At 52.5% G+C, this 27,866-nt stretch overlaps 13 protein-coding genes across 13 annotated transcripts; 7 read left to right on the forward strand and 6 right to left on the reverse strand.

Annotated features, from left to right (window-relative positions):
* Positions 1-278: 278 nt before the first annotated feature.
* BD324DRAFT_619202 (hypothetical protein) lies at positions 279-1,431 on the forward strand. Its single transcript, XM_022015140.1, has 2 exons — positions 279-1,043; positions 1,100-1,431. Exon 1 carries the CDS (start codon positions 441-443, stop codon positions 951-953), a length of 513 nt encoding a protein of 170 aa, XP_021873164.1. The 5' UTR covers positions 279-440; the 3' UTR covers positions 954-1,043; positions 1,100-1,431.
* BD324DRAFT_649379 (hypothetical protein) lies at positions 934-2,066 on the forward strand (the record flags this gene model as incomplete). The annotated part of the gene is made up of 3 exons (XM_022017980.1): positions 934-1,043; positions 1,100-1,523; positions 1,569-2,066. 3 exons carry the CDS (start codon positions 934-936, stop codon positions 2,064-2,066), a joined length of 1,032 nt encoding a protein of 343 aa, XP_021873165.1.
* Positions 2,067-2,195: 129 nt separating this feature from the next.
* On the reverse strand, positions 2,196-3,112 carry BD324DRAFT_619206 (transcription initiation factor TFIID 23-30kDa subunit-domain-containing protein). Its single transcript, XM_022015141.1, has 5 exons — positions 2,733-3,112; positions 2,606-2,670; positions 2,427-2,550; positions 2,283-2,367; positions 2,196-2,231 (listed from the first exon to the last, which is right to left on the reverse strand). The coding sequence occupies exons 1-5, from the start codon at positions 3,021-3,023 to the stop codon at positions 2,224-2,226; spliced, it is 573 nt and encodes a 190-aa protein (XP_021873166.1). The 5' UTR covers positions 3,024-3,112; the 3' UTR covers positions 2,196-2,223.
* On the forward strand, positions 3,113-6,941 carry BD324DRAFT_679780 (hypothetical protein). Its single transcript, XM_022019052.1, has 5 exons — positions 3,113-3,920; positions 3,980-4,031; positions 4,079-6,249; positions 6,304-6,495; positions 6,543-6,941. The coding sequence occupies exons 1-4, from the start codon at positions 3,504-3,506 to the stop codon at positions 6,493-6,495; spliced, it is 2,832 nt and encodes a 943-aa protein (XP_021873167.1). The 5' UTR covers positions 3,113-3,503; the 3' UTR covers positions 6,543-6,941.
* Positions 6,942-7,255: 314 nt separating this feature from the next.
* On the reverse strand, positions 7,256-8,516 carry BD324DRAFT_619209 (hypothetical protein). Its single transcript, XM_022015142.1, has 3 exons — positions 8,074-8,516; positions 7,912-8,021; positions 7,256-7,858 (listed from the first exon to the last, which is right to left on the reverse strand). The coding sequence occupies exons 1-3, from the start codon at positions 8,482-8,484 to the stop codon at positions 7,318-7,320; spliced, it is 1,062 nt and encodes a 353-aa protein (XP_021873168.1). The 5' UTR covers positions 8,485-8,516; the 3' UTR covers positions 7,256-7,317.
* Positions 8,517-9,387: 871 nt separating this feature from the next.
* On the forward strand, positions 9,388-10,196 carry BD324DRAFT_577001 (microtubule binding protein; the record flags this gene model as incomplete). Its single annotated transcript, XM_022013232.1, has 7 exons — positions 9,388-9,424; positions 9,592-9,647; positions 9,700-9,768; positions 9,822-9,856; positions 9,906-10,007; positions 10,060-10,070; positions 10,120-10,196. The coding sequence occupies 7 exons, from the start codon at positions 9,388-9,390 to the stop codon at positions 10,194-10,196; spliced, it is 387 nt and encodes a 128-aa protein (XP_021873169.1).
* A 244-nt stretch (positions 10,197-10,440) lies between these two features.
* BD324DRAFT_649384 (Brix domain-domain-containing protein) lies at positions 10,441-11,550 on the reverse strand (the record flags this gene model as incomplete). Its single annotated transcript, XM_022017981.1, has 4 exons — positions 10,441-10,998; positions 11,053-11,289; positions 11,342-11,474; positions 11,531-11,550. 4 exons carry the CDS (start codon positions 11,548-11,550, stop codon positions 10,441-10,443), a joined length of 948 nt encoding a protein of 315 aa, XP_021873170.1.
* Positions 11,551-11,679: 129 nt separating this feature from the next.
* Positions 11,680-13,778, forward strand: BD324DRAFT_679783 (hypothetical protein). Its single transcript, XM_022019053.1, has 6 exons — positions 11,680-12,111; positions 12,175-12,529; positions 12,574-12,869; positions 12,916-13,060; positions 13,124-13,160; positions 13,213-13,778. Exons 1-6 carry the CDS (start codon positions 11,735-11,737, stop codon positions 13,596-13,598), a joined length of 1,596 nt encoding a protein of 531 aa, XP_021873171.1. The 5' UTR covers positions 11,680-11,734; the 3' UTR covers positions 13,599-13,778.
* A 94-nt stretch (positions 13,779-13,872) lies between these two features.
* On the forward strand, positions 13,873-17,354 carry BD324DRAFT_619219 (hypothetical protein). Its single transcript, XM_022015143.1, has 9 exons — positions 13,873-14,081; positions 14,173-14,675; positions 14,733-14,849; positions 14,957-15,151; positions 15,202-15,506; positions 15,552-15,988; positions 16,037-16,128; positions 16,178-16,230; positions 16,282-17,354. The coding sequence occupies exons 2-9, from the start codon at positions 14,239-14,241 to the stop codon at positions 17,151-17,153; spliced, it is 2,508 nt and encodes an 835-aa protein (XP_021873172.1). The 5' UTR covers positions 13,873-14,081; positions 14,173-14,238; the 3' UTR covers positions 17,154-17,354.
* On the reverse strand, positions 17,355-19,764 carry BD324DRAFT_619223 (hypothetical protein). The gene is made up of 6 exons (XM_022015144.1): positions 19,241-19,764; positions 18,927-19,111; positions 18,790-18,872; positions 18,032-18,741; positions 17,824-17,958; positions 17,355-17,766 (listed from the first exon to the last, which is right to left on the reverse strand). Exons 1-6 carry the CDS (start codon positions 19,489-19,491, stop codon positions 17,454-17,456), a joined length of 1,677 nt encoding a protein of 558 aa, XP_021873173.1. The 5' UTR covers positions 19,492-19,764; the 3' UTR covers positions 17,355-17,453.
* Positions 19,765-19,879: 115 nt separating this feature from the next.
* On the reverse strand, positions 19,880-22,267 carry BD324DRAFT_619226 (pyridoxal phosphate-dependent transferase). Its single transcript, XM_022015145.1, has 11 exons — positions 21,964-22,267; positions 21,860-21,914; positions 21,489-21,753; positions 21,328-21,430; positions 21,181-21,274; positions 21,023-21,126; positions 20,959-20,970; positions 20,779-20,900; positions 20,608-20,722; positions 20,318-20,552; positions 19,880-20,274 (listed from the first exon to the last, which is right to left on the reverse strand). The coding sequence occupies exons 1-11, from the start codon at positions 22,112-22,114 to the stop codon at positions 20,127-20,129; spliced, it is 1,404 nt and encodes a 467-aa protein (XP_021873174.1). The 5' UTR covers positions 22,115-22,267; the 3' UTR covers positions 19,880-20,126.
* Positions 22,268-23,357: 1,090 nt separating this feature from the next.
* Positions 23,358-25,172, reverse strand: BD324DRAFT_324643 (RAI1 like PD-XK nuclease-domain-containing protein). The gene is made up of 9 exons (XM_022012486.1): positions 24,766-25,172; positions 24,607-24,717; positions 24,413-24,554; positions 24,346-24,353; positions 24,234-24,298; positions 24,090-24,186; positions 23,997-24,042; positions 23,866-23,945; positions 23,358-23,814 (listed from the first exon to the last, which is right to left on the reverse strand). The coding sequence occupies exons 1-9, from the start codon at positions 25,107-25,109 to the stop codon at positions 23,532-23,534; spliced, it is 1,176 nt and encodes a 391-aa protein (XP_021873175.1). The 5' UTR covers positions 25,110-25,172; the 3' UTR covers positions 23,358-23,531.
* Positions 25,173-25,272: 100 nt separating this feature from the next.
* Positions 25,273-27,415, forward strand: BD324DRAFT_619232 (hypothetical protein). The gene is made up of 3 exons (XM_022015146.1): positions 25,273-26,088; positions 26,140-26,193; positions 26,243-27,415. Exons 1-3 carry the CDS (start codon positions 25,547-25,549, stop codon positions 27,351-27,353), a joined length of 1,707 nt encoding a protein of 568 aa, XP_021873176.1. The 5' UTR covers positions 25,273-25,546; the 3' UTR covers positions 27,354-27,415.
* Positions 27,416-27,866: the final 451 nt, after the last annotated feature.

Genomic DNA, 27,866 nt, shown 5'->3' on the forward strand with positions numbered 1-27,866 from the left:
AGCAACCAACGGGCGACACTCAATCAGTGCAATGACGTTGCTAACCCTCCCCTTTTATTCGCCTATTTTCCCAAGTAGGCCCGCGAGATCTCCCGTGGCACTTCGCTCAAAGACACGCGGATGCGAGACACAAGCAAGACTCATTGGCAGCAACGGTCATATGACACGAGGTAGCAGTATGAAGCAAGACGGGAGTGGAGCGAGAGACGAGTTATGAGTCTGGGGTCAAAATGCTGTGGGCTGCTTCTCTCACTGTCTTGCTAATCGGACCGCATCAGCATCACTCTGACGCGAGCGAAAGGGACCGGGGTGCTTCCGTACCCCTTTCATAACCCAGAATTTTTGACGTTTTCTTCATTCACGTCCCTAGAACACACCCTACTCACTATGCTCTGGGTCATATCATCCAGCTAGACATAGATTCCCTCAGGTCTCCGGCAATGCTGTCCGGTATAGACGAACTCTTCGACGCGGTGTCTGATCCTCCGAGATCAGGACATGACGCGTTTCCTCGCCACCAAATACATTGGACCTTTGGCAATGCCGACGAAGTGGATGATGATGTTCCGATTGGATCAAGCTCCAGATCTCTCAATGTCCTTCCCTCCTCATCTACGCCTTCACGCCAACGCCAGCCGTCGTTTCGCCGGCCGACACTACCTTCTTGTGCTGGGAAAAAGTCCCCTGCCCGCATCATAAATTCACCCAACCAACGCGATAGGAATCCACTGGACTTGTCTTTTGGAGCATCGCCATCAAAGGCTGAGATAGAGCAACGAAGTGGAGTAATTCCTGCCAGGCCGAAACGAGCGTCAAAGTCAGCAGAGCAGACTCTGTCCAAGTGTGAGCTGGCTGTCCTCGCCCTTTGCCAAGCGAAAGAGATCCAGATGTTTACAATGAACGGTGGCTTCAGTGTATTTGGCCAACGAAAGGATGGCTTCGCGTCGCAGTGAGCAGGACGCAGTTGCAGCCGGACAGAGCTGGCATGCTCCCGTGACGAGCGCTTTGGTGAACACGGGTGTTTACAGCGCGGCTTTGGGCTTGTGAGTCACTGCAGGGCACATGAGACGGGTATTCATCTGACCCTTCACGTCTATAGGACCGCGTATCGTCTCATTCGGGGCGATCTGGGTTCGTCCGACCGTGATAAAGACGCAGTCTCGGCTCGAAAAGGTGCTAATCCCTTCGACAACCCTCATCAAGATAGTGCCGATTCTAGAGCGACGACCTCTTTGCCCGTAGAGTCTTCACAGGATTGTGTTCGAATACGACCACTCAGTACCTCTTCTGATCGGCCACCGCCTTATGAAGTGCTAAACGGACGCCAGAGGGAAGAGACTGTGAAGGTGGATGAGGATGAGGATGAGGATGAGGATGAGGATGAGGATGAGGATGAGGATGAGGATGAGGATGAGGATGAGGATGAGGATGAGGATGAGGATGGGGTTGTCACAGGAGATGAAGACCGTGAGATTGGTATGGAGGCAGACGAGGATAGTGAGAGTCTCTTTGAGGCAGTGACAGTGAGGCCAACTGAAGCTCGCGGGGCCGAATGCTAATTGTCTCAGCCAAAGATCCTCACTCCTCACCAATCTCAGCATTCTACACTTCGGTACAGATCCCCACGTTTCTCTCACCACCACAGTGGCACTCGCAAGACGCGTTATCGTGTCCACATGTCATCTCTCTCTGCATCTTCCTCCTTCTCGCGTTCCGTTGACGTCTCTCCGCGCGACAGCCGTCAATCTGATCAGCAGTCGTCGCTCATCCTGGGAAGTCCGGACGAGTCATCGGATGAGGAAGCACTTGAACCAGCACAAGAATCGATCAATCGCAGACTCGACCTGATGGCTTTCAAACTTCAGGATCTAGTAATTGAAGGTCAGGCTGCGCTTGCCTCACGAGTCTACGTCCTAGATTCACGGTCAGAGCCACGGAGGACGAGGCGGGAACATGCCAAGGTTAATTCAGAAGAGCTCGATGTCCGGTTGGACCGATTATCCAACCCGCGCCATCGTCGCCGCGAAGTTCAGACTACCGCCGAGCTGAGTAGTCCGATTAGATAGTGCGAGATACTTCCGCGTTGTATGTCCTTCGTCGTTCACTTTGTATGCCTTGATCGCATAATGTCTGCCATGGTCCATGTCACGGGAGCGACACTTCCGACTCTCCGCTCGATGCATATGATTACAGGTTACAACATGAAGACACTCAATGGATTGATCATAGATCTGAGATCCGTCATCAACCGAACACCCTTGATGGCCTGAGAAATAGCTTACAATAGTCTGGCTTCTTCGCATTGACACCGTGTTCGGCCAGGGCTAAGCTGAGGTCATCCATCGTCAAGACGACTCTATTACGGTCCTACAGCACATAGAGGGTTCAGCGCGATGGCTTGAGAGAGATCTTCCAAGGTAGCTCACCTGACCCGCGGCTGGTCTACCTCGACCTGCTGCAGTTCCATTGACTCGAAGCTTTGCAAAGTGGAACGCATCTCGCGATAGGTCCGATATGAATTTTTGAGCTGAAAGAGACAAGAGACGTTTTCTGATGTACCCTTTAGCGCAAAAACAAACCGACTCAAACATCAGCTCGAGCTCACAACCGCGGGTCTGAACAGTCGAAACCTGCTCGTTGAAGATAGTACTCTGTCACTTCCTCCGGGATCTGTAGCCGATCAGATCAGTCCACAAGCCTGCGAGCGCGCTCAAAGCACAATATCAACTCACCAACGGCTTGTACCCGTCCAACATCACTAAGAATTCGGCCAGACTCCTGTCTCTCCTAGCTAGCTCTTCCGCTCTTCTCTCTGCGAACAGTTGAGCATTATCGACCTGTCCTTCGGCTGGCCCAGACCCTTCTCCTCCTTCTGCTGTCCCATTGACGGGCGGCGCGGTCCCGTTGGCCGTTCCGTTCATCTGCACATCGCCGTCTCCCGCTGGCTTATTCACCGGTGTGGACGGTTCGGTGTGAGAGGTGCCACTTGGTACTTGACTGGATCCAATTGCAGGACCACTCATGACGATGGATGCCCTCTCCGGCAAAGAAACTGACTGTATCAGGAGACAAGCGTTCAGATATAAAGAGATATGGAAACGGTCCGTCCACGCCGAAAGGTAGAGACGCCACTAAGCCACCGTGGAAAAGTGACGTTGTTGCGGGGTGCAAGTCGTCTCGGTCCACCCTCAGTGTGATGCCTTTGTCTCATTCCTAGTTCCATCCACCAAAGCACACGTCGAGCCAGTATCTGTTGCTCGAGAAAGGCTTCTGGAAGGGATCTTATTCTGATCGCAAGGCCTACATGGTCAGCAGGAAGCGCAGGAACTACTCGTCTGGCAGCGGAAGGACTATAAATCGCTCGAGATCTGCGTCACCCACGGTATGACCAACGATCCCGACCTACCTGTACAACACCTGGAGCAGAAGTAGACCCAGCAGCAGAGCTTTCCGAAGCAAAGGACATTGATATATTCCTCATTCGATAACAGCATAGCGCCACCATGTCATCCTCAGAGAAGACTACAGGCTCACCCTCGGCGTCTCAGTCGTCCGTCCTCGGCACGTATCCCCACTTGGCGCACTACATCTTTCAGCTTCTCTCTTCAGCTACTCCTTCGCCTACAAGGGCGACTCTTCATCCTCTCAGTATATCTAGCTCCGGAGAATCAGATGAAGAGGACACTGGAGCGAGCACAACAGCCGATCAAGACGAACAACAAGACGATCGCACAGCCGTCACCCAGAAAGAAAAGGTTGAGCTCACGACGCCAAAGAAGAAGATCAGTAATGGTGATATGGACACGCCAAATAATCTCGACAGAGAAGCACTTGTCAAGCGAGTTGTTGATCTGCTTGACAACGATGAAGAAGACCAAGTCAAGACGGTGCTTAAAGCATACCTGGGGGAGCTTGGCAAGGTGAGTCGCACCACCCAGGGGCGTGACGGAAATGTTTCAGCTGACCGGACTCTGTACAGGATGAGATCCTGATGGATCAAGTCTGCTTAGACTGTATGCATAGACGCAGAGGCAAGTGTTCGCCAGCACTGCCGTCACTAACCTCTTTCGTCTCTCAGATGACAAGGAAAACGTGCCTTATAATCCGTCTCTTACACCCGCTCGGATGCGCGGGTCACCGGCCACTACAGCGGTACCTCTTCGACCTTATACGCCAAGTCGAGTTCCTTCTTTTAGGGCGCTCACCCCCCTTGGTCGACCTCAGTCACCATCGTCGGCGAGCTTCCTCCCGGGATCAGGTGCGAACACGCCCACGATTCCTCACACCGCATCGAGCCTGTCGCGGCCTGCCGAAGCCGGCCTGTCACCAAGTACCTCTAGCAGTGCCTTGCCTTCTTCGTCCTCGGCAGGGTCGCCTGGTCTGTCCCCTCGGATGCTCAATGCCAAGGCTGCTTCCTTTAGTCCATCGCCCAGAGTCGTTTCTGCCACAACTCTGTCAAAGACTGCCATGCCGTCGCCCAGTGATCCATGGAAAGATATCCCGACCGAACCCGTCCGATCCGCTTCGCCATTCGGAGCCGTTGGGCCTCCCATGATGACGCGTAGCTCTTCCAACTTGGCAATTGCTGCGCCATTGTTCAGTGATCAGTCTAGCCCGTTCCACTCGCCGCTCGGGACGCCGAACAGGGGCAACATCAAGATACCAGACGTCTTTGCTTCACCGGCACTGCTTCAGCGAACTTCCAGTCGTAACCTGATTCCGGACGACGATGACGACGACGAGTTCTCACCGTTCGGCTCGAGTCTCCCGAAGCTGCATCACCACGACTCGCAGAATCACGGTCTCAATCACGGAGCTAAGCCTTTCGAGCCATTTGGCAATTTACAGACGCCAGCAGGCACGCCAGGTCTGTCGGATAACGGGGCGCCTTTCGACTCGCCATCCCTGGTGGACGCTGGAGACGGGTCCGAACCATATGATGATGCTGGATCTGGTATGACCCCACTGGACGTATTGGCTTCAGTCTTTTCGTCGGTGCCTCGGTCAGAGCTCGAAGATGCCCTTCATCGCTCAGGTTATGACTTTGAAAGTGCCATGGCGATGCTGGTAGCGGCACATACGCTACCCCGAAGCGGGTCTTCGACACCGCAGCGTGTTGCTTCTCCTCGACCATTGTTAGGAATCGGTGGCCGTGGTGCCATGCCGCTTAATCAGCATGCGCCTAGAGAAGGATACTTCAATCAAGGTGGTCGCAGCTATTCTGGTAACATGAGTCCCGGTCTCAGTGGAACTCGAAGCCCCGGAGTAGGTCCTACGAGAATGTGTCGGTACTTCCTCGCAGGCGAATGTCGGCGCTCAGATTGCCGATTTAGCCATGATCTGGACCGAGCACTATGTCGATTCTGGCTGCGAGGGCATTGTGCCAAAGGTCCGAATTGCGAGTTCCTCCACCAACTGCCCAACGGTTTGGACCCAAATGCTCTGTCTAGCGCCATGTCCCGCTTGGAAATGAGCAACGACGGTCCAGAGCAATTCTCTCCCAACTCCCATCACCCTCCAGACGAGTTCCCAGATCTCCACAAAGGTCGCGGTGGAGGTGGTACACGCGGTGGCCGCTTCGATCCTACCCGGAACAGATTTGCCAACGCCGTCAAACGCAACCCCGTTCCTTTACATTCCCCTTCTCTACAGATCACTGGCGCCAGACATTCACCACTGCATCATCCTGCGTACTCCCCATCTACGATTTCGGAACCTCGCTTGGCCCCTGTAGCCGTCCCTCGACCCTCACATCGCATCAAATTACGTCCTCCGACGCTACTTCCTACCCTGCGGACTGGATCCTCGACGAACGAACAGTACCTGACTGCCCGAGCCACTGCGATCCGCCTAGGTCAAGCTCGAAATGCATGTCTAGCCCGCGCAGCCGATGCATTCCGACGAGGGGACGGAGCGGCTGCCAAACGATTCTCGCGTGAAGGCAAGACACTCAACGAGCGAATGTTACAGGAATCAGCTAGCGCTGCTGAAGCTCTTATCCGTGAGAGGATGATAGAGGTGCAGAAAACAGTTCGAGAGCGCGATCCGATGTGGAGCGATGATCCGCTCGACAGATTGGTAAGAGGTCGAGAATGTGGTGGTGGACTAGGTGTCATTCTCGGCGTCGCATCAACCAAAGTGGCCGTTGGTCAACCGCTTTCTGCCGAAGAGAGGACTGAATGTATCGTCGACCTGCACACTTTGCATGGAAATGAAGGAGCTGATCTAGCTGGCAATTTCCTGGCCGAGGTAGGTCTCTCTCTCGTCGTGCTTTGAATGTGTGACTGATGTTATGGATTTCAGCTCGAACGTGAAAATTATCATGGCTTGGCGTACCTCGTGGTCGGCGAAGAAAAACATGTTGCAAGCCAGGACCCCTTGCGTGGGGCTTCCAAGATCCGCCTCGCCTCATCGGTCAAACAATTCTTAGCTGAATGGAGTTATCCATGGAACGAGAGCGGAGGTGTTATCTGTGTCGATCCTTGCAGATCATGAGTGAGTTCAGTGTTGTGTTTCAGACAGCGCTGATCCCACTCTCTCAGTATCCATACTATATACCCATTTTAGCACTCCCAATCCCGCACACATTACGATCCTCACGAATCAAGCTACTGCCACTTCTCCCAAGTTACATGTCATCACAACATATGTCTCAACGTCCCCCAAAGCCCCCTGTTTCCCCTTGATCACAAAATCCGTGTCGATATTGGACATTTCCAGTCTTTCCTACCCCCCTCAATATACAAGCTTGTACCTTGGACAGCGGACGGAGGTCACCGAGGGATGAACAGAGCTGGCCGGCAATCTTCCGCTTGGCGACGCCCGGCCGCATCGCTAGATAGTAGAGAAGTCCGAAGAAAAGAAAAGAAGAAGAACGAAGTTTCGAAGAGTTGCAGGCGAGACACTTAAGCAGAGTAAAAATTATGCAATGCTTCCTTTTATTGCGAGTCTTTGACACACTCCTCATTCCTGCCACTTCAGGTCCGCCAGCTCCTCATGCTCCAGGCGATTTTCAACTGCAACGGCGGGGTTGTCTTGTTTCGTCGCGATTACTCTGCACCGGAGAACTTTGTAAAGAGCTTTGAGCAAACGGGCATTACGTTGATGAAACGGACATCGCGAACATTGCTCATGGGTTCTCTCGCCTCCTAAACTTGAGAGCAGTTCGCACTTCGGCAGACTGCTTCATGAACTGCTTATCTATTCCAATCGTTCAAAATCTCCTTGCGGTCGTAGACAATTCTCAATTCGCAGGCTGGACGAAGAAGTTGCATCCAGAGTCTTCGGCTCTTATCACGCACTTCACCGACGCATTCTCTAGCCCTTTCTCGATCGCTTCTTGCCCTTAAATCTGGGCCCACCGCTTACCTTCGCTGAACCTCTAGCTATCTCCCTCTGACTCAGACTCAACATCCCGTTCCTAAACTTGCCGATCCCCATTGTCAACCCTCTATCTCTCTCACCATCCTTCCTACTCTCCATTCCCTTCTTCTTGCCGACTTCCACCCCGACTCCAGCACGTCGTTGTCGGCCCGTCTCAGTAGTCTTCTTCTTTCCCGACACGGTGCCTATCCCTCTGACCCAGCTGGCGGCTTCAGCTTCCTTACGGGCCTCTTCTTCTCGCTTGTCCCGAGCGTGTATAATTCCCGTTCGGATCTTTGCAGAGTGAGTCGAGAAGGACGCTTTGGACAACGATGAGGAACCTTGACCCGGAAGCTCATACTTTGCTAGCTCTAAAAGACGACCACTGATGGCTTTTTGCTTGTCGATGGGGCGGCGGGCGGTGGATAATGTAGATGAAGGGAGAAGATTGGTCAAAAGCATTTCGTGGAGCGTCTTATCGAGCTTCCGATTGGATCTGAGGTTTCTAGTCAGCTCTTACAGCTCTAAAGCCCAGTCCTTAGAGCTCACTGATCGTCTTCGTCGTCATCGTCCTCATCTGCATCTCGCCGCCGTTTCCTGCCCGAGTCTGTGGAAGTCTCTCCGCTTGCAAATCCTAAGAGTTTTGAGGACTTGCCGTTCTGCAGGAGCGCCCTGCCTTAGCGATCGCCCAAGGAGCACGGATACACTTACGAGAAAGGCTCTTCTCTCGTTTTTTGACAATGAAGCGTCGTCCCTCCCTCTGCTTGTCCCAGCAAAGACGACCTCCTGTACGGCAGATGAATGCCCCTCGACTTCACTCTCATCCGACTCGTCTGCCGCTCCTCCTTCCGAGCTCCCCTCGCCATCACCCTCACTATCCTCATCTACACTGCCCTGATCGTCGGAGCTCGTGGCCATCCTCAAGGCACCTTGAGCACTACTCTCCCCGTTGAGAGGTTCATTGAAACCGAACATTACTCGTCCATGAGCTTGAAGCGCCGCGAGCATAGCAGCCTTGTCGTCGTAGTCGTCGTCATCGTCCGAAAGTGCAGCACTCGCCTTGGATATCTTCTGTACACTTGATATTCCATGTACCTTTCTAACCTTGTCCGACTTGGCCATGTCTGTGAGAGATAGCTTCAGTTCGATGTACGATGCAGCGAATCTGGGACGACCAGAGCTGAAAATTATTGTCCGGCTTCGTTTCAGGTGGCGGAAGCAAATCTGAGCGTGGCACTGTTTTATGGCCGGGGAAGAAGCAGGTGGCATTGCTTGGATCGCTTGGAACTCGTTCGCCACAGGCTCCATAGAGAGAGGATGCTCTAGAATGATGACACCGGCCTCAAAGACAAGCTACAGCAGGTCCGTGGCTGTGCATGCGTGTACTACAGTGTAGTTACGATATAGGTAACAGTTGGGAGCACATCAAGATGACGGATACATTGCCCGAACTCGACGATGTTGGTATCTCGCTCCCAGTCCTTCAAGGCAGTCTTGAAATGTGCTCAACTAAGGTCTAGATAGAGGACCATGACTTGTGAGATCAGCTGTGTACCTAGCAGTAGCCCCGCCTGGACCCGCCACACTGGTTCTGTTTACTAGCCAATAGAATAGGCTTGTGCGACCTATTCCGCCTAAATATAAATTTGATTCCGCTCCCCGCCCGCTGTTACCCGTTGCAGCCTTGTTGCCACCCTCTTTCCCCACTCACCACCTTTGTACGATCCACGTTGCATCCTCCTTACCTCATCTCACTTGATCCTCTCGAGTGCCTCGGCTACCTGTGGTGAGTTGAGCTGGTCGACAGCGGCTTGTCAGCTGACAAGCTTTCTCTCCATCACCGTCACCTATCACTCTCCTTAATTGCCACCGCTCTAACACACACTTCCGACGCGCACGCGAACCCCCGCCCTACACTTGACTACAGTGATACCTTTTTATTGGACAGCTCAGTAGGTACTCAGTCACTGCAACGACGTCGGAATCTAGACTTATGGCTCCGAAGTAGCTACTAACACCTTCACCATGGTCCGATCCAAATTCAAGGATGAGCACCCATTCGGTCAGTCTGGATCTATTGAAAGACGGCTGTGTAAGCTGACAATCTGGTTCTCACCTGCTTCATCTGGTCCCTCGAAACATCCTTTCGTCATCACATCAATTCTGTCAACATTTTTCCTCGCGCTGATTCCCTCGTCTTTCCATCGTTGAACCCCAATGAGCCCACAGAGAAGCGAAAGCAGGAAGCCGAGCGGATCCGTCAAAAATATGCCGATAGGATCCCGGTGGGTTGAGATCGTTCCATCAAGCCTAGACCCTCGCTCATGGAGCCTATAGGTGATTTGCGAGAAAGCCGAGAAAAGCGATATACCAACTATCGACAAGAAGAAGTATCTGGTCCCTGCGGTATGTCGAGGCCGCTTGGAGCGGATCGAGCGAAGGACTGATCGCCCGTCTAGGATCTCACAGTTGGTCAATTTGTCTATGTCATAAGGTGCCTATCGGTCTCATTTTAATCCTTCCTGCTCTGACGGCATCTACAGGAAACGGATCAAGTTGTCCGCCCAAAAGGCAATCTTCATTTTCGTCGATGACATTCTACCGCCCACTGCGGCTCTCATGAGCTCGATCTATGAGGAGCACAAGTGAGTCTCCAGGGAATCTTTGAAGTTTCAAGCTGATTGATGAACTTTGCAGGGATGAAGATGGTTAGCTGGATTTGCCGATTTTCCCACTGGCATCGCTGACTTGCCGCAGGTTTCCTTTACGTCCTTTACGCCTCTGAGAACACATTTGGAGAATTCGAGACAGTGGAGGAGTCGGAATCTGCCTGAATATTCCGGCATTCTGGCACACATCACGCTTGAGAGATCTGGGGGTTTGCTGGATAAAGCTTTAATCAAGTAGTCTGTCGCCTCAAGAATCGGCTTTGGAACATTGCCTTGAGGACATGCGATTCCCTTCTCATCTCATATCGGATTCGATGAATAACTGTACATTGTGGAGCAAATCGGGTTTCGCTGTAAATCCAGGTCTTTCTCAGCCATAATAATACATGTGATGTCGCAGCGGACGCATCTAATCCTCCTGCACCTTTGCACTTCCCTTGCCTGTTTTGAAAGCCTTGACTTTGCGACTCTGCAGTTTGCCAAGATCTTGCTTTTCCAGATGTATCCTTCCGACCTTGTCACCCATCTCATCCGTTTCGATGTTCTTTCTCTTCTTCCCGAGACCCTTTTCAACATCTTTCTTTGCGACCTTGGGTCGTTTCGTAGCCATCTTCCAGGTGTCCTCGTTTGCTTCCTGAACTCGACGAACACTGAGGTCCAAAGACGGTCCCATCTCCACAAGCTCCGCCCGGGGTTTGCCTCCGCCAGACGGTAAAGCTTTCATGGTGTAGACTCTGAAATGGACGTGGGGGAGAGAAGCGGAATCAGAAGCAGAAGAGGAGGAAGCGAGTGGACCGGCGGTGATGGATATGACATGCTCTACTGCTGTGACTGGAACTTCGGAGACGGCCTTCCCACCGAAAAAGTCCAGAAGAATCGACTTGAGCAGTTGATATGTGGGATGTGTGTCAAAGAGGTCCGAGTGGAATACCACCAACGGTCGTGCGCCGACAGATGATTTGGGGCTCTAAAAGATGGCATTGAGCGAGGGTCCGGCAGGGATGAAATTGATTGAACCTACCTCGAACTCTTTGATCGACTTGATCTCCTCTATACCCAGCTCAATCATATCCAGGACTTTCCCATCGAACATTCGCGTGAAAATGAGATCATGTGGTCGTTTCTTTGAATGGAGCCCAGTCAAGAACAAGCTAGCATCGTTCTTTCCAGAGAAGAATTCAAGCGAAGAGGCATCCTCAAAAGGGTGGATATCGTTCTTCCGAGAAAATGATATAGCATGAGGTCGTTTGAGAGCGTACTGAGAGAGTCAAGTCAGCTTGAATTCCACGACTGAGCTATAGCCAACTCACCAGATCCTGCATGGCCAATCTCACTCGCTCAGAGGTCGAGTTGCCCCGGACAAAGATTGCAGTCTTGTCTCCTTCTTCAATTTGAGGTTCTCGCTTCTCAAGAGCTCGCTTGACCCGAGCATTTTTGGGCTTACTGTGGAAGAGGCTTAGCTGGATCCAAGCTGAATGATGGCTATAGGAACCACTCACATTGTCCTAAGCATCGACATTTTGACGGATGGTCACGCAATGGTGTATCGAGAACAAGCAAATTTTGTGAACTTCTCTCTCTCTCTCTCACAAACGTCCAAAAAGTTTAAATTCGTATGCCGGCATTATTGTCGGTCATGAATGCTTTTCCGATTTTGACCATCTGTCTGTCCATGCCATAGCATACACTATCCATGCCTAATTATGGGCCTCGGGTCTATATTCAAGAGGTCACTTTCAGTGACCCAGCCGGACGATGATGGCATCACCGTCAAGCTCATGATGCCGAATAATGGACAGGTCATTGTCGCTCCGCATTCAACCTCGGTGTACAAGGAGGATGCCCAGGGATGTCACAATGAGGCATACTCGGAAATGACCACGTTCCATGGCGAAGCTGAGATCACGTTGCCTCCTGGAACGGGCAAGAGGCTAGTCAAGGGGATCAGAGCAGTCATGAGAGCCTTCTCTACGATTGACTTTGGAGGAGACCGAGGCGTAGAAACGGATCTGTTTTACGAAAACGAGGTGAGGCCAGACATACCGAGTGAAAATCTGGTATTAGAGGAAGGAGTGAATCAGTGAGTGCTGCGTGTCGTCCGCGCCTCTCCGATCTGGCTGGTTGAGTTTCTGACATCGTCCAGTGCGTTCCTTACATTTGAATACTGTGCCTTGTTCCCCGCTACCGACACCTTTGTCCAATGCCCATCCGTGACATGGGTGCTTTACGTCCAATTCATCGGGATACGTCCCACAGATGAGCAACTGGATCTGCCTAGTCACCTGTCTCTGAATGCCTATGGGCAGATCGACCGTACGACCCCTTTCCCAGCTGTCGATGAAGCGGTCGCGCCTTTGGCCAGGACAGTTACCGGCATGGCATACATTGAATTCATTCATCATCCAAGTTTGGACGGCACGGGGAACAGATTAGACGACCGGGGGACAGCTTTTGCCCCCGAGATTGGCGTAGTTGAGACCATGTGCGCATCCAACGACGTGAGTGTCTCGTGTGCAGTGACCAAAAGCTCATTGCCATCCAGTTTACCGTTGCTGGTCCTTTCACCGCCAAAATACAAGTGACAGGCGCCTCTGATAAGGTCAGTTTCTATGCGGCACGTTTGTCTGTACTACAGACCGTGGTCTGTCATTCCCCGAAGGATCAGGAAAAAGTCAAGTCGGAGCAGATTGTGCGCTTCGCCGAACATGGCGAAACAGACTCGGAACAGCCTCTATGGAAGGGTACAGAAGCGAAGGATGATGTTGACCGCAATTGGTCTCTTGAGATGAGCGGGAGATTCCCCCATTCATCCCAAATTCGACCATCCACGTTACCAGGGTCAGCCAATGAGAATATGACAGCGCGTCGACGCTGACTCTTCCAGAATATCTACACCTGTCAGCGTGGTTCACTACCTCGTATACGACTTGTTCTTCACTGTCATCGGACGCGACGGATATGGCAAGCCGTATGATGGACCGGGTAAGATGCAAAGGTTTCGACGAAGATCCCGTGTCGTCATACCGCACGTGAGTATTGTAGATCGAGGCGAATGTGAAGAAGCCAAGGGGGATCCCGCTGACGACTCTCAGTGCGCTCTCACGTCCGGCCGAGACTCTCTTCCTACCTGTGAGTACCGTATTTCTGGATAGGGTGCAAGTCTAAATAACCGCTCAATTAGACGAAGATCTCACATCGCAAACCATTCTCTCAACCTATCGGGACGAAGTTTGTCCCTCATGCCATCGTCTTGCATCCCAGGTCATCTGCAGGACTTGCGAGGGAAGGGTCATACCTCACACGAAGCTGGAAGCTGGAACTGGCCCTGATGACCCCTGTCCAGACTGTAGAGATAAGAAGCTCAAGCCGAAGCCCGCAACGGACCATTATTCTCAAGGACATTGTGCCTGTACCGAGTGGTGCAAGAAGTACCGTAATCCGGATCAAAATGACGTCCGGGAGTTCACTGAGCAGGTGACGGATGTGGAGGAGAAGAAGGATCGAACCTTTGCCTCCAAGATCCAGGACGAATGGGACTCAACGATGCCTAATGGCAAGCGAAATTAAGGGGGACTGTGTCATTCATGCCACCTTCGCCTCGCTGTATGTACTACTACAATGGTCGATTGTTCTTGCTGTGTGTGTGTGCTCAACTCGAGGCTTGATGGAGCTCCCTCAAAACCTCGTCAGCACTTGTAGATCTACGTTGTTGTATAGTTGCCCCGCATGCATTGCATTGTTGCTGTCCAAAGATGCAGTGCAGCTGTGCATCATCCCGTCCTCCGCCACCTGAATGATTTTTTTCTGCTCCGGCGCCACGGAATCTCGACGAAGAGGCCCTCTCCCCCCTCCTCTCCTCTTTGCCACCCGCCCCTGTCGTCGTCCATGGGTGAAGACGATTGATCCTCTTCGGAACCGAGATGAGCCTTCTTCTTGTCGACTCAGAGTCGAGTCGATGTAGTAGTGGCTATACACAGCCATCAAGTCATAGCTTGCAAAAAGAGTCCAGTGGCAGCGTCAGCGATCAGTGCGTCAAGGCTAACGGTGTGTGTGAGTGTGTATAGGAGCACATTTCACATCAAGGAACTCTTGACATTCTGCTTTCAACAGCCCGCTCAGCAGCTCATTTTGATTTCTCCAGCAACAGTGCATTACAACTTCATACAGATACCCCTGTCATTCTCTAGCTCACTGAGCTCATTTGAACATGGCTGCGAAGCGACCTCACTCGTCTACGGCGATGGAAGGCGGTGATGGCCATGTGCCTCACAAGCGAACCTCGTTCGACTACTCGCTTCCAACTCAAGTCAATGACAAGTTGACCCTGCCCATCGAAGAAGTGGTGCGACAATGTCTCCCTGACAGCGCTGCACACCCAGCCATGACACAGCTCAGCGGTCGTTTCAAAGCTGCCATTGATCTCAACGCCAACACCAGATCCACCTCCTCGCCACTCAACCCCAAAAGCCATCCATTCGTCAATGCCATGAACAAGCTGCCTGATGTGAGGACTGAAAATGGTGCATTCGCCTACTCCACAACCAACTCAGCTCTCCTCGACCTCTTCGACGACTTCAAGCCCGGTGTTCATCCTCCGGTATTGTTCAAGGGACTCGAAGCGGCATGGAATGTTGACCCTGAGATGTGAGTCTCAGCAGTTGACTCGTTTCAGTTGACACTCTTGCTAATGTCCTCCCGTAGGACGCTTCGCATCATCTTCCACGCTCGGTCCATTCACGAAGGCAAAGGCTTCAAGGAAGGCTTCTATAGAGCCATGGCGTGGCTCTACGAGAACCACTTCCTGACGCTGTTGATCAAGTGAGTGGCCTCCTGACCTGTCTGTTCCTCTCTCGCCTCAGCACCCCTTTACTCACTCTCCGTGCCACCGCTTTCCCCCATTTCAGCGGCTGACTTCCTCTGTCCAGCCTTCATATGATCACCGACCTCACCTGTATTCGACACCGCTCAACGAAGCGTGACAAGGCAAAGGTCGAGAAGGATGTCGCTACGAAGCTCGAGGAGGATCTTGGCGTTGCGGAACTCGACGAGGACGGCGAGATGATCATTGAAGTCAATTGTCAAGCTGAATATCCACCTCGACCCCACGGTTGCTTCAAGGAGTGAGTCTGTCCCCCTTTAAGCGAATGCACTAGCTCACACCTCTTCCCAGCCTCATGGATATGCTCATGCTCGTCCTGCACGACCAATTCTCCACCTCTTTCACCAAAGCACTGACCGCTCTCAACGAGTCTCTTGCTCCCGCCAGTCAGGCCGCAATCTTCAAAAAGGCTCGACTGGAACCGCTAACTGGCACGGTTGCCGCAAAGAAAAAGCGCGAGGCGTATCACCATCTACTCATGGCGTCCACTGGCCGCAACATCCCAAAGCAAATGCGAGTGCCAGTCGATGTCAATTCTGAGGAAGCAGCCATGAACGCGCCGGACCTGAAGACTCAAATGGTCACCGGTGGAGCCAGTGAGTTGATGGTAACCTATCCGTCATAAAGCTCACGTAAAGCAGAGCGCCAGAAGCATGAGATCCTCCGAGGGCGATTGCTCGAGCGATTTCAGAAGGACGCCAAGTTCACTGTCTTCTACATCGCGGCGGTCGATCTTTTTGTCAAGACTATCAGAGAAGATCTCGTCCACCTGGAGAAGCACCAGGCGTTCGTTAAATTACCCGAAGCTGAGCGAGGAGTCTTCAAGGGCAAATCCTCACCGCACCTCTTTGGCATGACCTACGCTGCCAAATGGGTCCCAACCCCTGCTCATGGAGCCGACCGACAACTCTTTTTCGCTTCAGCCATTGCGACCCGTCTCTTCCCTGAGATGGACCGTGTCAACGTCAACGCCGCGCGAGAGCGACTCCAACGCAGCGTCCTGTCTCCTCTCCGTGCTGCACTTAGGGTACCCGAGACGAAGATGGGGCAGGGAGTCTGGCATGTCGATTACACAAAGGTGAGCCCTGCATGATCTCATCGACGACTCCTGTCTGACTCGGTGTAGGTCCCTTCTCGAGCCATGAATCGCAATGCTGCGAACTTCCTGGAACACGATCCTGTTGGGTACGACAAGTATCTGACCGCCGTGGCAACAGGGTCAGTCCTATCTCACTGTACGTAATGACATCAGCTGATGCCGCCACAGGATGAAGACGATCTCGGGAGCCTCCTTGATGCCGCATGAACCCATCTTCGATGGTGAGTCATATTGGCTCAATTCAACGAGGAACCAAATTGACTTATACGTAGCGACGAGCAATGTCCCGGTCAGACGACGTCTTGGCGACCTTCAATGGAATGCACTCGTGGATTCTATCGCATCGTCCTCCGATGTCAAGTTGTCAAACTGCCTCGCGATCGCCGACGTGTCTGGATCCATGGGCTCATTCTCAGGTAGCAAGAAAGATCCCTCGCCGCTGGTAGTCTGCATCGCGCTCACCCTGCTGCTTGGAGAATTGTCGGAGTCACCTTGGAACGGCAGTTTCTTCACTTTCTCCGAGGACCCAAAGTGGGAAAAGATAGATCCCTCTCTCGAGCTCTCCAAACGAGTGGAGACCCTGCATCAAGCGGACTGGGGCGGTGCGACCAATTTCTACAAGGTGTTTGAGCTTATTCTCGATGTCGCCCAAACACACCAATTGACCAAGGACCAAATGATCAAGAAGTTGTTCTGCTTCTCCGACATGCAATTCGATCAGGCCGCTGCTCATGGATCTGAGTACCATCTTAACAATGCTGGGACGTACGGCGTGACCGAATACCAGAGGATCAAAGCTAGGTTCGAATCGGCGGGATACGAAATGCCAGAAATGGTCTTCTGGAATTTGTCTGCTAGGGAAGAAGACGACGATCAACCCACGAACAAGGTCGTTCAGCACGACGAACGTGGTGTCGCGATGATGTCGGGATTCTCTGGTGCCCTGATGAAATACTTCTTGCAAGGCGCTTCGGGGCCGTTGACACCGGGCACAGAAAGCCCTGCAGCGGAAGCCAAGACGAAGGATTCCTCCGCAGGGTCCACCAAAAAGGATGGAGGCGTGACAACCCAAATGAACGCCCATGAGCACATGATGGCTATTCTCGACAAGGCTTGTTTCGAAGGTCTACAGGTGGTCGATTAGGGTCGTCGCTGTAGTCGCCAAGAGGCTGTGGGAAGCCGGGGGAAGAAGAGTGAGCATAGACATGAGAAAAGGACGAGGAGGCGGAAGATCCCCAATGTGGATGATATCTCTGTTACGAAATCTCTTACGATCAAACGCCATTTCTTACCTGTTGCATTTTGTATCAACTGTATCCTATAGAAGACAAGTCATCTTTATAGAACGTGATTGTATGCATCGTTGTACAGCGAGCGATCTGGGAATGGCTGCCATAGACTGCGTCATCAGTTAAGTAGTTAAGTGAGCGAATCTGTAGCTTTCTCATGTCCCATTGCCCGCCGCCCTCGTCCGCTTGCTAGGGTCCGATGCAGCTGGAGCAGCAGCGTTCACAGTGGGTGTTTGAGCTTTCGATGGAGTAGTATTTGTCGAAGTCTTGGCACCTGCCGAGGCCGCACTCGCTGAAATTGTCGTAGCAGGAGCTTTGGCTGGAGTGGCGTTCTTGGACATCGATGGACTGCCTGTAGCTGCAGACGCGGCTCTCGAAGCATTGGCACTGGACTGAATGACGTCCAGTCTGATCTTGAGAACCTTGGCGAGAATAAGGTGCTGATGCGGCGTGCATTTCGATAGATCGCTAAGCGGAGCATATTAGCCGACCGCTTTCACCCAAACCGTCTCAGACCCGACTGACAGTGATAAAGTTGATGTGCTCCCATCTGCTGACTTTGAGATCACAACGGCTGGAGGATTAGCCTGACCCTTGGCAGCGACAAAGTTTTCTCCGGCGTTGACGATCCCAAGCTTTGCCAAATGGCTTATTGCACCGCTATCGGAGAGGCAAAAGAGATCTGATCAGTGCGAGCTCGAAATCTGCAGCGCAATGGTCGACCCAGACTTACCCAGCCACAGTGACTTTCAACGGTTGACCAGGTTTCAGTGCACTGACTACCGCATTTGGATCTTTGGTTCTTGACGATCCCTCTCCGGGTGTCGTGCTAGCTTTTGACGCCGCAGAGACCGGCATTGCGCCCGTCTTTGGCGCTGCGGCCGATGGCGTAGTCGATGATGTAGATGCGGCGGTAACAGATGGCGTGCCAGTGATGGCACTGGGAGTAGACGGTGTTGGTGCAGGAGTTTTGCCGGTAGCTTGCACGGCTGGGCGAGATTGAGTTGGAGTGGACAGATGACTGGTAACTGGCTCTCTGTGACCTCCACGACCAGACCCTCTCGGTCGACCTCTTCCTCGGCCCCTTTCAGGCGTAGAGGATGTGGATGTGGCTGTAGATACAGAGGGAGGTATAGCGGTGGGAGCCGCTGTCGTGGTGGAGAAGGAGGAGGAGGAGGAGGTGGTGGTGGTGGTGTTGGTCAATGGTCCTGCGGGCGTGGACATGGGTCGTGCAGAGGTCGAAGCCGGTGCAACAGGTAAGGAAATGTTTGGTGCGTGAAAGCTGGATGAAGTGAGACGTTCTCTTGACCGACGTGCAGTCTCGAGGACATCGTACTCCATTTTAACCATTCTCAAGGAAGATTGCACAGCGTCTAATTCTTCGCGAATTTGGCTCGTAGAGGATTTGATGAGGTTGATCACAGAAGGCAAGTCTGAGGGAAACTACGAAGGAAAGTCAGTCATGAGTCTCGTGGGTCTATCGACACTCACCATGCCCTCGCGCCGCTTGACCCGGGTGAAACGATCACGAGCCTTGTTCATCACCCCCGTCAGAACTCGAGCGTCGAATATATCTGCAGATTTAGATCAGTGATCCGATGCAACTTCGAGAACATGCTGCAGATTACCTCTTTGAACCCTTTGTTTATCTTTTGCTGAGGTGGAGGGATCCCCACCATCTAGCTCCTCATCTGGTATCTGCCAAATATGATACGGAATCAAGCGGTCCACAACGTCATGGTATGATGTGAAGGCAGTCGGCGCCGAAGGAAAGAGAGTAGCCTGTTGATCTTGTAGCAGGGCGAGCTGGTAGCTGAGCACGAGTCAACAGGGGCCCTCAATCAATCCTTTCTCTTTGCGGGAGCACTTGAACAATCTTGCCAGCATGTTGGATTCGCCAGCTGATCCTACCCCAAAGGTATTGTTTGCTCATCCAGCTCACCTCAAAACAGCCTTTTCCCTCGTCCGGATCTCTTCTGCTGTATAACCCAACTCCGACCATTTCCTCTTCCTCCGCACACTCTCATCCTCTATCACTCGATCAATATTCCCACTGTCCGTCTCCACCTTGACCCGGGGTTCGACATTAGGTTTCTGGACGTCACCATTCGACTCTAAGTTAAAGGATGACTCGGCTTGCGGAGCATGGGTCGATGAGATTGAGGAGCCGGTGACAGATGGTTTGACATCCATAATGGCCTGGATTCCTGCGATATACCGCACGCTGCCCTCATCTACCAGCGTCGGGTCGTGTAGCTAAACCTAAGGAACGAGTCGATGTTCAGAAAGCCAGGGAACGCCTTCAATCGCAAAGAGCGCCAGCCGAGCCTGTCCGCCTTAACGGACACCCTCGACCTGGCTCAACAGAGCCTTGATACGATGTCGTGTGACCCGTCAATGAGTCTCGAGCCTGTGACGCTGCTCGAACGGACTTTTGGACCTTTTGTAATCAACGGCAAAATGAAAACATCCAAGAAAATGAGTTCAAAATATCAGAAGACTGATCGAGGGACGGAATCAAAATGTTTCTGGGCCGTGGCAACGACGACGACGCATATAGAGGGGACAGGATGCAAGACATTGCTGCATTCTAGTACGTCGGTTATGCTTATGATGTATCCTGTGGGTAGTATACAGAGTCGAATCCGATAGTCTATAAGCATCTAGCGTCGCTATCCGCCGACGAATCCATTCGAAGCGTGAAATGTGATGATACACAAGTCTTCTCCCTTCTCCGCCATGCACGCATCTGGGAAATCGCATAGGTTGGCGCATGCCAGCTCAATATCTCCCCTCTCTATGATACAGCTTGAGTGTTGCAAAGCGTCTCACGGCGCTACTTTGATGCCAAGTTCCTTCTGCTTGTCCTTGATGGCAGCTGCGAACCTGGCAATGCCTTCCTCGGCATCTGTGTCCAGGTCAATGACGGAGAAACTGAGACGCATGTAGCTAGAGATCCGCTTGTTGGGGTAGAATCTAGAGGCGTAGGGTGAGCTTCAATCCTCTGAAATCTGCTCACGAGGCACCGGGGACGCCTAGGACGCCATGTACCTTTGCTGCATTCAAGACAAAGTCGAAACTGTCTTCAATGCCCGACGGGGAGAGATCCATCCAGAGAAACATGCCAGCGACGGGCGAGACCCAAGTAGCTAGCCCTGAAAGGTGTTTCTTGACGATCGTTTCGAACGTTTCTCGTCTCCTTGCGTAGAGTTCAGCGACGTGATGTGCGTGATTACGAAAACCATCCAGGCCCCCTGGTGGCATGCAGATAAGTCGTGAAGCACTGCGAAACGATCGACAGACGCTCACAATGCTCCAAGAGGCAGTACGTAATGCCTTGAGATACTGTACTGGCGTGAAGAATGGTGCCCGAGTTGATTGTATCAATGGCTCGGAGGATGTTACCGGGCCCGGTCGCGAAGCCCTGAGAATAGGTCAAATCCCAGCGCAAGGCGCCACAATCATTGGTTTACAACTCACCAGGCGCAAGCCTGCTGACAGCAGTTTCGAGAAAGAGTCGAACCGGACGACTCTACCACCTTGAGGAAAGACTCGCTTTTCCAATTCGAAGTAGCTTGGGATGGTGGTCTCGGCGAGATAGTCTAGATAGGAGTGTTGGTCAACGAGGCTCTCTGGCTTAGGACTGAGGGAGAAATTCACAATATGGGTCATCTATAACGACGTATGGTCAGCTTCCACGATTCCATAGTGAGACACTACACACCTTCGAGGATCAAGAGGCCATACTTCTTACACAGCTTAAGGACTTCCAGGCGTCTCTCCAGGCTATGCGAGCAACCAGATGGATTACAGCCAATAGGGTTGACACTGCGCACCAGTCAATTTGGTCGTCGCATTCCTTTCAGCGGCATGGTGACCTACTAAAGCAGTTTGGGACGTTTCTGATCAGGCGTCAAGCTGGACATGACTTGCTCCAAAGCAGCGGGAGATAGTCCACCTTCATCAACGTCGACCTCTGATGCCCCGAATCAGCACAGATACCAAACATTGTGCTTGCGTCCGACGCACCGATCATCTCTGCGTTCTTCTTTCGTAATGGGGCCAAGATTCCAGGGTATACAGGGGTCTCGATGAGGATCGAGTCTCCTTCATTCATCAAGGCATCAACTGCCTGACGAAGGACGTCAGCGCTTGAGCTCATGACAGGTCCTCTTGTACTTCACACTCACAGCGTTCAAGAGATTCTGACAGCCTGCGCCGACGGTCGTTCCCCAAGTGCCGTCATCCTCTCGATGGTGAACCTCCTGTTGAAGTTGGTAAAGCAAGGATCGAAGCTTGGGCAAGCCTCCACTTGGGCCGTATTGTAGCGCATCAGCGAGATCAGCCCCATTCAACGAGAGGTTCTGGGTGGAGGTCGAGGTGGACCCGAGAGGCGGCTTGAGATTCAAGGTGATGGATTCGAAGGGGAACGAATCAGAATTGGGCCTTCCAGCCCTGTTGTGAGCAGGTCCGTCAGCAAGGACACTTCCAGTACCGATCCAACAAGACGGTCCCCTCACAGCTGTGATGACGAGATAAGCTTTGCAGTCTCGCGAGCAAAAGGCAACCTACGAATGACACAACGCCTGGCTTTTCATACTTCCACAGAGCTCGGACTAGTGAGTGATCAGCCCCTGACTGAGCTCCAAGACCACGCTCACTCACTGCCATCCTCTGAAGAGGTCTTCGCCGATTCCGTCAAAAAGTACATGCCATCACCGCCAATGACGTCGTCCTCGGTCCCATTCGTCCCAATAGAGCCATTCGCAGAATGCTTCGTCCCGTCGACAGTGAGAAGCCCTTGGTCGATAGCCATGGTCACTAGAGGGCCTACACGATCGGTCTGACTGATCAGGATGATTGTGTGTTATTGGATCTTCCCTCCCAAATCGACTCGATAGGATCTGTTGATATAGTATTTTTCGGGTTGCCAAGGCCACGGCCGAGATCCGCCCAAAAGTCTAATGGCGTGGTTCCGAGATTCGCGGGATGGGATCGGGGGGAGGCGACGATGGACGGTGATGATGGATTACCACAATGATGAGTGATGAATAAGCCCGCCAGCTTGGTCTATATAGACTCTTTCAGGCTCACGTCAACTCGATGCGTGCCTCACGCCGTTGCATGGTCGTCTGGTTTCATCAAGACTAGATTGAATGCATAGATCAACAGGTACCAAAGGTAGCTCCGTCTACCTTTGAAGCAGGCACTACTGGAGGCCTCGTGTAGGCGATGCTTGTGTACCTCGCTTACTCTCCAGCATTCGTCCACTCCTCTCGCTTATCGAGTCTTCCCTTTCTACATCTCCACAGCCCCTCTGTTACACCCAATCCACGCCTCGCACGCCGGATGCTCCATCCGACATGCTCCGCTCTCAGACCTTTGGCGCAGTGAGTGTTGCGAGCTTGATGTCTTTCTTGTCCTTTCGATTCCTGCTCCAACGATGGAAGAAGAAATAAATGAGACCCGCGACGCCGAGGGCAGCCACTGGCAAGCACATGGTCGTCAGTTCCTGAACTGAGGTATCCTGTGACCGGTCGAAGACACAACTCACGTATGAGAGCTGCGATCGCTAATTTATTACTCATGACTGCATCTTGGCAGTTCTTGGACGAATACCCAGTGCTGTCGCATGTCTGCTGAATCTCATCGTACGTCTGTTGACTTGCTGTTGGCTTGGCAGCTGTACCCGTTGAAGTCTCTGCAAGCTGGATAGGACCCAAGCCCCCAAGTCCTGTGCTGGTGACATCAGCAGTATCGGTGGCTGTGGAGGTCGCTGTCGCAGCCGAGACGATAGGAGGGCTCCCACCTGCAGTCGATGATGAGTCGCCGAGGATAACCATGAGGAAGGAGCCTGTGAGGTCGGATCAGGGAAGACTGGGTTTTGTCCGGCCCACGGCGAATCGAGCTATGGTCGATTTTGTCCCTTTGGGGCACACGGCCCTTTTGCTTGTCTTGTCTAGCGATACCAGCGCTGAATATTCATATAGATGATGATGATGGTCTATATCCAAGCCAGGTCGTTTGCCCGTCAGGGAAGGGGCAGGGAACCTCCTTTGCTGCTTGAATCTGACACGCGTTGGATCTCCTGAAGCTCAAAGGATGCGACACCGGCAGTGAATTGACAAGGTCGGCGCTCGCTGCTGTTTGTCTCCGTTTCAGCATGGGGGGCAGTCACTGATCTAGACGGAGTCGCCCGGAAGACATGCACGAGTCTGACCCATCGTGCGAGATTACGACCGTGTCATGCGCCAGCGGACAAAATCCTCCTTTAGCACGCCTCCCCATCGGCCGTGGGCAGTCTTGACCGTACCAACTTTGTACAGCTCGCAACCTCTTCTGGGCACAAAGCTGAACCTCCACACCATGGCGTCGGGCAGGGGTTCGTGCTCCTGAAGTGGCCGTTTTGGCGTAGGATCCGTCGGCAAGACATGTGTCAGCACGAGATTCAACACGGCGTGTAGGAAGTGAAAGCAGGGCGCCGGGCTCCAAGGAGGCTGTGGTATTGCTGCGACTCTGCATGACGTGAGCATCGACCTGCTTGGCCGTAACATCGAGATGGCTTACAATCGGGGAATCTTGACCGTCTCAAACGAAGTTTGAGATCTCAAGATCCCGTCATCGTCCCGGAATCCAACCTCGACAGTCTGTCGGAGCAGTGAGCATACGCAACGATCCGCAGAATTCAGTCGACGTACGGGAACACCAAGGAGGAAAGACTGGGCCCAATGCTTGAGTAGCTTTCTGACGGCGAATCAATGACGAGTCTTTAGGAGATGCATCTTGCTTACTTGTTGAAGATTATGTCTTGCTTTTGGTTTTCAATGACCTTGTTCGTTTTGAGCTCCATGCAGCCTAACAGACCTGGATGAGGCGATCCTGGTGGTACTGAGTTGCATCATGAGCTTTCATGAAAAAGATCCCGAAGAGCTCACCGTTGACACAATCGACCTCCCCACCGAGGCATAAGGGGATATCTCCGATCGCAGACCTGACTATACTGCGCTCATTAGCCTGGAACGATGTTTGACAGGGACACAGACACACTTGCACCACTAAAGGTCAGCCAATGTCAGCTTTTCCGCTGCGCTCCTGGCTTTGCTCGCAGACCCACTTGGATATTTTGATTGACATCTCCGGACCAACCTTGTGGCCAGTCTGGAGACTGAGCTTCGCCAGCCGGAGGGAAAGTGGAGAAGGACTCAAACGAATAGCCCATATAGCTCTGCCATGCCCACGAGCTCTGTTCCTTCCGTCTGTTCTCTTATGAGATTGTGTCTTTCCATACCTTTCGGAAGGCTTCCTCACCTCCTTTGCCTGACATCTGGAGGGTCATGTAATTCAACATAGATTGAGCCTCCCAAGGGTATCGCTGTCATTTCCCATCCATCTCTTTCCTCGAAAGGGGCCGTCATAATTCTACCATTACCTCAGTCCGGGACTCTCGCTCATGGACACAGCACGTACCTCGTTATCATCCCTCTCCAAGTGATGAAGGACCCCTGTCGTAGAGCAGGCCTCCCATTCCGCTGTTCGATCTCCATCAAGCTCTCGCACAGCCCGTCCAAGTGTTCTTCCAAATCCTCATCCCTCTCTATCCGCCTCTCGAACCCGTAATTCAGGTCACAGCCAACAGGAGCCTTTCGGTAGTAAGGCATGGAAGTGTCATCATGTACTATTGTCCTGTCTGATAGATGGGAGTAAGTCCCGATGAGCGTGGGAAGATGATACGGCGGAGGTGGAGCTGTCAGTGATCTTGGAGGCAAGGGGAGAAAGGTGTGGACGTTTGCTTCAGGATAAGCCTGGTTCATTTTGGGGTAGATACGAGAGGGCTGGAAGCAGCGTCTGCAGCAATAATGTTCAAAAGGGTGCAGTCTCGGCTGGACATTTGAAAATAACCTGGTAATATTGTATTAGAATCAACGGGGGGATTACAAAGAGATAACGTTCATTACGATGAGGGATCACCTGGCAATGCATCTTTCTGTTGATATTGGGTATCTTGGAACAATCGCTCAAGCTCGCCAATGACCGAGAAGTGACGCCCGAGAGAGAGAGAGAGAGAGCGAGAGATCAGACTGGCTGTCCTTCAGCACTCGAGCTGCCCTTAAGGGCTCTCACCGAGTTGTCACCCTGGATACGTCTTGAAAGGATGGTAACACAACGCTTCTCACAGAAGGCTCAAAATGGACCATGACGAGCTCGTGAGAACAACGCTCCAGCAGTCTCAACTCGTCGATCCCTCCATATGAACAGCACCACAATGGCCTTGTCATTCTGGCTGATGGCAGCTTTAGCGGCAGCTGTCTCGTACTATTGCTTCACACCTGTACCCAAGAATCGACGTCTTCCAATTCCGAAATCTCAACATCTCCCCTCGGCAGTCATACCTTCGTACACCTCTCACGCACGACTCCTTCCGAAACCAGCGAGACATGCGTTCTCTTACTCCCTCATCTACCTCGGTCTGGACGTCGACGCTCTTGATTCTGGAGCTCTCGACTTGCCAAATCGGTTATTGGTCTATGGCGGATCACCATGGACCAAGATCCTGGGTTTGAGATCTGACGGGTATCTCGTACCAGGACAAGGAAGCTTTCGCAGCAAACTCGATGCCTTGTTGATCGGAAATGGTATCGACAAGGAGCATATCGGCAAAGCTTGGCTCCTCACCATGCCTAGTTTCCTAGGATTCGAAGGTATTAACCCTTTGTCCGTGTGGTATGTGTATGACCGGCAAGGAGGTCTCCTGTGTTGTGTTCTAGAGGTCCACAACACATTTGAGGAGAAGTGAGTACGCCCCAGGGATACACAGAAGCGGCCTCTGCTGACAGGCGACAGGCATGCCTATGTCCTCATGACCGATTCCGAGTTCCGCCACGATCCCAAACCAGGGTGAATTAGCTTACACGATTGCCGATCCTCGAGCTGACTCTGAACGCAGGCACCACTTCGCATGGACGTTTCCCCGTACGTTCCACGTCTCACCCTTCAACTCTAGAAACGGTTACTATCGACTGGATCTCGTCGACCCTTTCCCTAAGGATGTTATTCCCTCTGATCATCCGCATATGAAGATCTCGCTGCGCCTCTTGACACCAGACAGAGAGACCAAGCTGACCGCCATTCTGGCCTCGGATCCCATGCATCCATCCGTTCCACTGGATTACGAACACATTGGACACATCGTACGGTGCCTCATCCGGTGGCCCTTGGCCTTGTTCTTATCTACCCCGCGGATCCTCTTCCACGCTTGGATTCTCCACTACGAGAAGAAGCTCGCCGTCTTTCCACGGCCTGAACCTCGAATGTCAGGTCAAGATGGTGTATGGAACCCTCCTCAGAATTACTCAGATACTGTTGGCAAGCCTGTCCGATGGCAGCCCACAGGTCTGACCGAAAAGATGGCTCGTTCCATCGTTTCTGCTTGGGCCAAGTCTCGAGCTTTAGAGACCAGCATTCAACTAGAGATCAGGAACCATGGTAGTGATAGCAGTGCAGTCTTTCCGACGACCACCGGTCACGACTCTTTCAGCAAGCTCGTCATCACCACGTCCTGTCCGAAGATATTTTCGCATCTCGTCATTTGTCCTAGCCCAGACCACTTTCTCATCCTCGCTCCAGAGATTCTCACCTCGATATCCGATCCTGCGCTGTTCAGGCACTTCTTCAATGCTTCTCCTTCCACTGTTCCAAATCCGATTCTGGACCGTCGGATCCAGGCTCAGCAGCGGGATTATTTTATCTGGATGTCTTCTTGTTCAAACATCGCACCGACACCTGACCTCGTGAGATCGCCTGAGCGGCATTTCACCTCATCCGGATTGTCAATCAGCCACAAGGTTGGCGTCATATTTGTAGTCTGGTCCGCTTTTGTAGCTGATTGGCTTGAAGAGGGCATCATGGGCCTCATGAAGGCTCGTTGGGTACCTGGTGGCGATCCTCAGAGGATATGGGAACGTGCATTCCGCAGACTATATATTCAATATGGAGGGGGATTTCTAGCAAAGCAGTCAGAAGGCTGGGAAGAGGTTGGAAGCTTGTTGTACAATTAGAAATTGTCTTGGTGAGTTGACAAGCACCAGCTTGAAGATGCATGCATCCAGTCGAATTATGGAAAACCTTCAGTGAAGGGATACGTGGGTACGCGTGATGAACGAAGGATGGAAAGAATCCCCTGAGTGCTGGGGATGGCTGTGGAATCTCAGCTGACGCGTGGTCTCGGAAATGTGCATCAGGGGACGTGTTGTAGATCTTCGACAGAGCAGCATCTGAGATCTGCGGATGCCCTCGCGTATCGGAGATTCACGCTGATACAGTCTCAGTGAAAGCAGTCCTGACAGGATTCACTCCAGCTTCTGCCTTGCAGGATCATTGAGCCGTGGCCAAAGTGGAGGTGAATAAGCTGCCTGTCGGGGCGTCTGCGGTCATCCTCTCATTCCTCTGACAGAGTTCCAACAGTCTCTCTGCTCAGAACGGAAACCGCAACAACGAGACCAGCCGCTATGGCAGAATGTGGCGCCACAAAGATTCATGCGACGTCGTTTTCGGATTACGAAACCTGTTTC

Source organism: Kockovaella imperatae, assembly GCF_002102565.1.
Source record: "Kockovaella imperatae strain NRRL Y-17943 chromosome Unknown BD324scaffold_3, whole genome shotgun sequence".
NCBI lineage: Eukaryota > Fungi > Basidiomycota > Tremellomycetes > Tremellales > Cuniculitremaceae > Kockovaella > Kockovaella imperatae.

What these genes read in the sequence shown, in the direction of transcription:
- BD324DRAFT_679780 (XM_022019052.1), top strand. Translation starts at nt 3,504, where the DNA reads ATGTCATCCTCAGAGAAGACTACAGGCTCACCCTCGGCGTCTCAGTCG. An exon ending in ACCTGGGGGAGCTTGGCAAG is followed by an intron (nt 3,921 to 3,979) that starts GTGAGTCGCACC and finishes GACTCTGTACAG; the next exon opens with GATGAGATCCTGATGGATCA. An exon ending in CTGTATGCATAGACGCAGAG is followed by an intron (nt 4,032 to 4,078) that starts GCAAGTGTTCGC and finishes TTCGTCTCTCAG; the next exon opens with ATGACAAGGAAAACGTGCCT.
- BD324DRAFT_619226 (XM_022015145.1), bottom strand. Translation starts at nt 22,114, where the DNA reads ATGGCTATCGACCAAGGGCTTCTCACTGTCGACGGGACGAAGCATTCT. An exon ending in GAAGAACGCAGAGATGATCG is followed by an intron (nt 21,275 to 21,327) that starts GTGCGTCGGACG and finishes TCGGGGCATCAG; the next exon opens with AGGTCGACGTTGATGAAGGT. An exon ending in GTACTGCCTCTTGGAGCATT is followed by an intron (nt 20,553 to 20,607) that starts GTGAGCGTCTGT and finishes GCATGCCACCAG; the next exon opens with GGGGCCTGGATGGTTTTCGT.
- BD324DRAFT_679783 (XM_022019053.1), top strand. Translation starts at nt 11,735, where the DNA reads ATGGGCCTCGGGTCTATATTCAAGAGGTCACTTTCAGTGACCCAGCCG. An exon ending in CCATGTGCGCATCCAACGAC is followed by an intron (nt 12,530 to 12,573) that starts GTGAGTGTCTCG and finishes ATTGCCATCCAG; the next exon opens with TTTACCGTTGCTGGTCCTTT. An exon ending in CCGAGACTCTCTTCCTACCT is followed by an intron (nt 13,161 to 13,212) that starts GTGAGTACCGTA and finishes CCGCTCAATTAG; the next exon opens with ACGAAGATCTCACATCGCAA.
- BD324DRAFT_619202 (XM_022015140.1), top strand. Translation starts at nt 441, where the DNA reads ATGCTGTCCGGTATAGACGAACTCTTCGACGCGGTGTCTGATCCTCCG.
- BD324DRAFT_619223 (XM_022015144.1), bottom strand. Translation starts at nt 19,491, where the DNA reads ATGGATGTCAAACCATCTGTCACCGGCTCCTCAATCTCATCGACCCAT. An exon ending in TTGAAAGTCACTGTGGCTGG is followed by an intron (nt 17,959 to 18,031) that starts GTAAGTCTGGGT and finishes CCTCTCCGATAG; the next exon opens with CGGTGCAATAAGCCATTTGG. An exon ending in AGCACATCAACTTTATCACT is followed by an intron (nt 17,767 to 17,823) that starts GTCAGTCGGGTC and finishes TGCTCCGCTTAG; the next exon opens with CGATCTATCGAAATGCACGC.
- BD324DRAFT_619219 (XM_022015143.1), top strand. Translation starts at nt 14,239, where the DNA reads ATGGCTGCGAAGCGACCTCACTCGTCTACGGCGATGGAAGGCGGTGAT. An exon ending in TGGAATGTTGACCCTGAGAT is followed by an intron (nt 14,676 to 14,732) that starts GTGAGTCTCAGC and finishes GTCCTCCCGTAG; the next exon opens with GACGCTTCGCATCATCTTCC. An exon ending in CCCCACGGTTGCTTCAAGGA is followed by an intron (nt 15,152 to 15,201) that starts GTGAGTCTGTCC and finishes ACCTCTTCCCAG; the next exon opens with CCTCATGGATATGCTCATGC.
- BD324DRAFT_619232 (XM_022015146.1), top strand. Translation starts at nt 25,547, where the DNA reads ATGAACAGCACCACAATGGCCTTGTCATTCTGGCTGATGGCAGCTTTA. An exon ending in CACAACACATTTGAGGAGAA is followed by an intron (nt 26,089 to 26,139) that starts GTGAGTACGCCC and finishes GACAGGCGACAG; the next exon opens with GCATGCCTATGTCCTCATGA. An exon ending in CGCCACGATCCCAAACCAGG is followed by an intron (nt 26,194 to 26,242) that starts GTGAATTAGCTT and finishes CTCTGAACGCAG; the next exon opens with GCACCACTTCGCATGGACGT.
- BD324DRAFT_619206 (XM_022015141.1), bottom strand. Translation starts at nt 3,023, where the DNA reads ATGAGTGGTCCTGCAATTGGATCCAGTCAAGTACCAAGTGGCACCTCT. An exon ending in GACTGTTCAGACCCGCGGTT is followed by an intron (nt 2,551 to 2,605) that starts GTGAGCTCGAGC and finishes AGGGTACATCAG; the next exon opens with AAAACGTCTCTTGTCTCTTT. An exon ending in GTAGACCAGCCGCGGGTCAG is followed by an intron (nt 2,368 to 2,426) that starts GTGAGCTACCTT and finishes TATGTGCTGTAG; the next exon opens with GACCGTAATAGAGTCGTCTT.
- BD324DRAFT_324643 (XM_022012486.1), bottom strand. Translation starts at nt 25,109, where the DNA reads ATGAACCAGGCTTATCCTGAAGCAAACGTCCACACCTTTCTCCCCTTG. An exon ending in TGGAGAGGGATGATAACGAG is followed by an intron (nt 24,718 to 24,765) that starts GTACGTGCTGTG and finishes AGGTAATGGTAG; the next exon opens with AATTATGACGGCCCCTTTCG. An exon ending in CCAGATGTCAGGCAAAGGAG is followed by an intron (nt 24,555 to 24,606) that starts GTGAGGAAGCCT and finishes ATAAGAGAACAG; the next exon opens with ACGGAAGGAACAGAGCTCGT.
- BD324DRAFT_619209 (XM_022015142.1), bottom strand. Translation starts at nt 8,484, where the DNA reads ATGGCCAAGTCGGACAAGGTTAGAAAGGTACATGGAATATCAAGTGTA. An exon ending in ACGAGAGAAGAGCCTTTCTC is followed by an intron (nt 8,022 to 8,073) that starts GTAAGTGTATCC and finishes GCGCTCCTGCAG; the next exon opens with AACGGCAAGTCCTCAAAACT. An exon ending in GATGACGACGAAGACGATCA is followed by an intron (nt 7,859 to 7,911) that starts GTGAGCTCTAAG and finishes TAGAAACCTCAG; the next exon opens with ATCCAATCGGAAGCTCGATA.